We start from the raw sequence: 7,011 nt of genomic DNA, 5'->3' as shown, positions 1-7,011 counted from the left end.
TTGTGCCCTCGAAAGATTACATCTGGCCAGTTCGGTGGTACTTTGCGCTCCTGCATTATTCTTGACTATCCACGTATGTTAATATGGGACTACTTTTATAAAGGATGGTTGCATTAACAATTTGTAATTGGTAATACATTACAGATGATATAATCACTATTGTCAACAACAGAATGTGGAGGGGTGTTGTCCATTGGTTTTTTTTTTTTGACTGCTAGTTTTGTTTTTTCTTGTCTCTTTCTTTTGTGTAAGTCATGTGTATTTTATATTCTTTATTGTAAAATCAATAAAAAACTTTGATGACAAAAAAAAAAAAAGTGGGACGTCCTCGTCGTGATCGATGCCCGTGCATTGGTTCCCACAGCACCAATTTGCTGGCTGCTATTTTCTGGCTCACCCTTGGTATTCCCTCATACAGGATCTTGTTGGTACATTCTTGCTGATGTTGAGTTTTCACTGAGCATTCACTGCCATATAGGAGAACAGATAGCCTACCATTGCATACAAAAAGGGCCCTCCATCTATGCAAGTGCCTTGCTCGGTTGAGTTGACCCATGAGGGCGATGGAGACCAATCCCATGTATGCAGGAAGAATTAAGGGCCAAGGTGACCCCAGATGGCAACAGCAAGGACTTTGACATCCTGGCTGTGGCTGGGGTAATGCAATGCAAGGGGAGGTAACAGGTCCGCTCGCCCCTTTTCCAACTCGCCCCAGCTTTTTTCCGCCGACCTCATGCCGACAGCTCGGTGCGGCGGTTCTTGTATTCTTTATTTTGTTTTACTGAGAATAAGGTTAGAAATAAGTTTAGGGTTAGGCATATTTTTACTGGGGTTAAGTTTAAGAATGGGGTTAGGTTTAGGCATCGTTTTGTTGAGGTTGAGGTTAGGAATAAGGTTAGGTTTAACCGTTTAAGCATAATTTACTTAGATTACTTTAGGAATACCAGGCCGCGCTGTTCCGCCGGCTGTACGCCCGGGGCGAGTTGGTAAAGGGGCGAGCAGTCTCATATTCCAAGGGGACACCCTAGCCTTGGCTCCAGCTTCCTCTTGTCTTCCTCATTAACCTCGCCTCACCAGGCTTTAGTCCTGGATTATGCGATCAGTAAATGGAAGAGAGCAGAATTGGCCACGGTTTAGTATTTAATTTAAGGTGTGGAAGAAATGTTCACACTAGCTAAGTTATTATTTTGCAATGGGATGGGATTTGTTTTTCTTTGCCGCAAGATCTTTTAATTGAAATGCTCATGACGCCATTAAATAGGGCTCAGGTGCTGTGATAGTGTGATTACATGAACCTGTGTGAGGAGGACTGAGGGATCTTGTCACTTGTCAGTGTGGAAGCATTAATAATTAGGTGAGCTTGTCCGTAAGAATTTGACTAAGTAGGCCTACGCATTTGAGTAATTCTCTTTTTTTCTTAGTGAAAACAAGTGAATATCATAGGGTGGTCAGATTTAAATGTATTTATTTTAGTGTAGTTCTAGAACTCATTAAACCTCCTTCAGCCATGTGTGCGTATGTTTACTTTCCTCTAGCCCTCCCTCAAGACCTCAAGACTAGGCTATCGTAGAATTATTTAATAGACCCTTTCGGGAGTCGGGAAGTTTACCTTTTCTGTATTTGGACAATGGGGCGTCGCGGACTCGCGGTAGGTAAAGTAAACTATTTTGCAACTCTAGATTTTTTTAATATAATGGGTTGAATCTAGAGTTGCAATAGTCTACCCTAGCTTTTTCTTTAATTTTTTCTTTTTCTAAGTGTTGGTGTTTGGAAGCACTCACTCGTCGAAGTCACTGAACGGATCGACAAGCGTACCACCTCGAATCGGAATTTGCACATAATGCAGGAGGCAGCAGCGCGACCCGTTTAGAAAAAGAATCACCTACACATAAATAATTTCTTGACACAAAGTAGCTCATAACATGTAGCCTATACGGTGGATTTTTATGAAAAAAGCTCGGCAGATTGAAAGGGGATAATTCAAGGCTTCAAGCTTGGCCTAGCTAGAGCTGTAATATTGGTGAGTTTAACGTCATTTGATTTAATACAAGCAGATCGCAAACGCAAATTAATTTGCGTTTGCATCCAATTGAATGAATACCGTCAATGGAGGGTATTGCAACTCTAGATTCATCCCATTATAAAACAAATCTGTTGCAAATTGCGGCTAGGTATAAACTATAGGGTCCCGAAAGGGGCTAATTTAATTGACTCAAAGAAATATTGCTCCAAGCACTTTCCTCTAAGAAATTCATGTGCCAGTAAACCACCTTAAATCTTTCTGATGAGCCGTTTGATATGTGTGTGTGTGTGTGTGTGTGTGTGTGTGTGTGTGTCGATTTCACGACACTGTTCTTCGTAGCTCCTACTTTTGAACTTGATGATCTGTCGCCACCTATTGGAGAACTAGCCTACGAGACTGATTGATTGGGACAATTTTTCTCTGTCAAATCCAAATCCTGCTCTGTTTTAGGACCAAATTACCTTTAACTTGGATCACGCCAGTTATGAAAAAAAAATTGACAGGGATTTTTTTGTCATTTTCCACTTTTTTGTGTTTTGAATGTATTAATGACTCCGATCTGTCTATAAACCAATATATGACTCGAATCCATAGAAATCTTTAATGTGCTACTTAATGACTGCACATCTATGTTCATGGAGATTACTGTTGGCCTATGCTATAATCTGTTTCTAAAGGGCCAAGGACCAAAACTGTAATGTTTGAATTATTTCAAATTGAAATAAACCAGTGTCATACAAGGCTAATGCAGAACATTCCAAACCAGAGAAGTTTGAATCTTCATCAATGTGTCTGTTTCCTTTTCAATTTGGTTTGCACTGCAGGTTATGTACATTCAAGATATCTAGAAGTGAAGAATGGATACATACCATGGAAGGTTTGGGCTTGCCAAATCATTGTTTTGCCACCAGCAAGATCTTGCAAGTAGCATTAGACTGAATCCACCTTTTCAGGTGCTGATGCCTCCAGCATTTCCTCAGCACCTCGAATGCTTAATTATTCTGTAGACCTCTGCAGTGGGTTGTTATTCCTCCAAAGTAGAGGTGTATGAGGCAGAGCTTTCTGGGAATGAGTTGAGCACTGATGGAGACGCCGTCTTGTCCCCCGTTCTATCATGTTTTCAGGGCACAACAATGGCTCTGCCTAAAGGGATAGCATGGAACCGTAGTCATGTGTTTGAATTGGATGTTGATTCTATATCACGTCCCAGTAAGAGAGCTAGAGTTGGCAGTGAGGAAAACGACTTCATAGAGATCGAATGGACTTCCATGGCCAGTGGCTTCTAAAGCTTAGATAAGCGGCCACAGAAACCCGCTGCTCTAGGTCTGATTCAACCTAATGGACACAGAGTGGAGGAGGGGGGAATGAAGAGGAAACTAAAGGACATCAGTTCCAGTGGCAGGGGGCTCGCATCACACAATCCTCTCTGCGACCAGAGGTAGACTCTCAGGCCTTGCTGCAACCACAGAGCCTCTGCAGAACCATAAGTAAGTAGCCTTGCCGAGCCATGAGGCCCATAGGTCAGGAGCCTATCTCCTGTTTCTGTAGCGTGACGCAGCTTGATGTACAAGTACACCCCCTGGACATGACACTAGTATGTCGCAGGGACTTACCCCCAATCCAACCCTTGATGCTGAGTGCCAAGCAGGGAGGCACTGGGTCCCATTTTTTTTAGAGTCTTTGGTATGACCCGACTGGGGATTGAACCCCAGCCTCCCAGTCCCAGGGCGGACACTCAACCACAAGGCCACTGATCTGGTTCTGCAGAACCATGGGACCAGGAATAGATAATGTTACACAGCTGATAACAGTAGCTGAGAAGGTAAAAGAAAGGTCCCCAGAGTTTGACCAGAACCAATATTTGGTAAGTCAACTGCAAATTTTGTTTTCTTTTGTTGCATGTTTCATGCCCTGCCCGGCCCGCAGCAATGTGTGGCATAATGTAGATCAAGGACAAGGTTCAGGTTCAAGGTTTCTTTATTGTTACAACATAAGAGTAAAACTTATTTTTGTTCTGCTTTCTTCAGACAATGTAGCCAGGTAGGCTATACTAATACTAAAGAAAGTCAGTAGATTTGATACTAATAGGATAATCGAAATAGATCAGTGTATGTAAATGCATGGCATATTATATACACCATCAGCATTTACACATCCATTACAGTAGGACATTCGAGTGCTTAAATTGAATTTCACAGTTTGACTAACTCGTATAATTTTCTTTGTGCTCCATACTGTAGGTAAAGCAGGCCATGAGAATTTGTCATCGACCTTTACCTCCTTTCATGACTACATATCTAAGAAGACTGCGTGGCCACCAACAGCTGAGGTGACCACATCATCAGAGGTTCACTCTCATCCCAGTGTGATCAATTTGAACAACGCTGAAACTACAGTCACTGCTGCGTTACATCCACACCCTGTAACAACAACAACGCAGCAACACAAAGGGATCAAGATGGAGCAGCCAGAACACGAAGTTACAAGCTCAATGCACCCAAAACCCACCAAGAAAGACATATCTATACAAAGGTAATGTACCTGATGGTCCTCTGGAGGGAGCAGTGTGATCATGTTTCACATTGATCCTCCTCAATTAGAATAATTTAAAAAAAAATAGCAGTCCCTGACTGTTCTATAACTCCCTCTTGTTTATACATAGGCTATCATAATATATTATGTCGTCTCTTATGACCAAATGTTGTGCAATAATTACCCAAATACAGGTTATGCCCTCTCATAGTCTATACGGTTTTAATGTCCTTTTATTCTATATACAGAAAGATTTCAGTGACTATGGAAGAGGTACGTCACAGATTTAGTGACCCTGGTTGATATGGTCGGATAAGTCTCCAATCATATTCTCCGCAATTAGGAGAGTGCATGCATTGCCAAGAGAATGGTACATAGTCTGGCAGATGGGGTGGACGGGTGGGAAATTATATTGTCTATATACATTTGTGAATCCACTTGCTGACCAGCTGTCGGTATTGGGCAATTTTTGTTTATAGGAGTTTCTTGTGACCCTACCATTAACATCCTATGGCAGGCAAAAATTTCAACTTTCCTTATGCTTTAAGTAGCATGTGACATGTCAAATTAGGGGGTTTTCATGATTCTGAATCCATTCCAAGCATTAGTTTTGCACAAACACTCCTTGGGCTAAAAACGGCCATAGACGTCATGACAAATGTGATGAGATCAGCACAAAATGTGATGATCAGATGTGAGGTCGGCACATTTGGGCAAGTGGCTATGGCTGTTTTTAGCCCAAGGAGTGTATTTTGTGCAAAACTATCTACCACGCCTAATGATGTCACTGGAAGACTGTTTCTAAACTGCCCACAGCCCTCCTATGAGACACAGACTGAGTAGAAAAAAATCGTGCCATTTTTATCATGATTATTAGTGAGGACCTATTATATGAAGATAGGTTGAGAAGTGGTCCTTTAAGTAGCTTTATGTGGCCTGGCTGGCTGGCTACCTGTGCCTGAGCACAGAAATGGCTTTAGTTATGGATGGTTGCATCATGATTCATTTTTTTTAAACTGTTACAGACCAACAGTTGAAAGTGGGGACTGGCTGCATCATAAGCGTGTCTACCTTGACATTGTCAGAAGACATATGAAAGAGCATATAGATGATGAACAGAGTGAGTATGATGCACATCTTCCCATATTGCTGGGAGACTCCTAAGTACATTTTTGGTGGGCTTTATGCCAGTATATGTGAATTGACTGACGGGCTAGGTTGTAGCCTTCATTGTTCTATACTTATGTTTTGTTCTAATTCCTGGTTAGCCTCAATCACACATCTAAAGACCGAGTTGCTGAACCTGATGACCTTAGTGGCCGGACAGTCGCACTCTAACGGCATGCAATGGCATCATCCATCTGACCTCACAAGCAGGTACAGTATGCACTTGTGCTAGTCAAATCAAATAAAAGTATTATGAAGATCAGCAAAGGGCCAAGCGGAACCTTTAATATCAAACAATAATTCTGCGTTTCTTCTCAGGAATTGCCAAGTTCGGTTTAGAAACCTTAAGCCATCGTTCTCTCTACATGAATGGCAGAAGTACAACAACGGACATCAAAGACGTTTCTACAAACTCTCAAACTATTTTGAGAGAAGCCCCATCGACTGACTCAGTCGTGTGGTACACACACTACACAGCATTTATATTGGTAATGGTTGCATTGTCATTTGTCGGCATATAGTCAATTATTTGACGTTTGTTAAACATACAGTAAACTCTCAGAATTGGTTTATAGTCCTGAAGCCCTTGTTACTTTTATTTATTTCACTTATTTTTGTAACTTTTTTTTAATTAAATCTTTTTGTAAATGAAAAATGCATCTCTCTCTCTCTCTCTCTACTGGTTCCATGGTCAGTTTTTATGTATTTAATCTATCGCTCTACTGTTTTCAAAAATGTTAGTGTAATAAGCTTATGTCCCCCTGGGTTCTATGTTCCCTGCTTACATGGGGAATGGAACATAGGGATGACCCCAGCTGATCTTCTTGGTCTGCTATCATACTCCATTTACAGTTTTAGTTATCAGAGTAGGCCTATATATTATTTATAGTATCCCACCCTGATCTCCTCCCTACCTGTATTTTTTATTTTTTTACACATCTTAATAAAATGTTTTGTCTTTGGGCATACTTTTGTAATCTCTTGTTGTCTACATGGGATATGCAGTGGTGGACAAAATACTCTGCTCTGTCAAATTTATACTGAGTTAAAGAACTGGGGTACTGGTACTAAAAGAAAAAGTGATCCTGATCCAATATTCTAATTAATTGAAGTAAATAAGCAGGCTATGTCAACTATACCAAAAGTAATTTACAAATTCAAGTCAGTGTAATCACTGGGAGGCTTATTAATGTCCTGATAAGTAATTGTTTTAAATGTAGGCTACATTTGCACTTAAGCTTGGTCCTGTTAAATGAAATGTAGGCTACAGGAATGCTATATACAAATCC

General features: G+C 41.0%; 1 protein-coding gene across 1 annotated transcript; it reads left to right on the top strand.

Moving 5' to 3' along the window:
- Window positions 1–1,105: 1,105 nt before the first annotated feature.
- LOC306931254 (S100P-binding protein-like) lies at window positions 1,106–6,688 on the top strand. The gene is made up of 5 exons (XM_079512549.1): window positions 1,106–1,354; window positions 4,264–4,555; window positions 5,581–5,675; window positions 5,824–5,932; window positions 6,041–6,688. Exons 2-5 carry the CDS (start codon window positions 4,482–4,484, stop codon window positions 6,168–6,170), a joined length of 408 nt encoding a protein of 135 aa, XP_079368675.1. The 5' UTR covers window positions 1,106–1,354; window positions 4,264–4,481; the 3' UTR covers window positions 6,171–6,688.
- The last annotated feature ends 323 nt before the right edge of the window (window positions 6,689–7,011 follow it).

The sequence above is a fragment of the Electrona antarctica genome (genome assembly GCF_951216825.1).
Source record: "Electrona antarctica genome assembly, chromosome: 10".
In the NCBI taxonomy this organism is placed as follows: Eukaryota; Metazoa; Chordata; class Actinopteri; order Myctophiformes; family Myctophidae; genus Electrona; species Electrona antarctica.
Note: the sequence above shows the minus strand (reverse complement) of the source record. Positions and strands in the feature narration are given on the sequence as shown.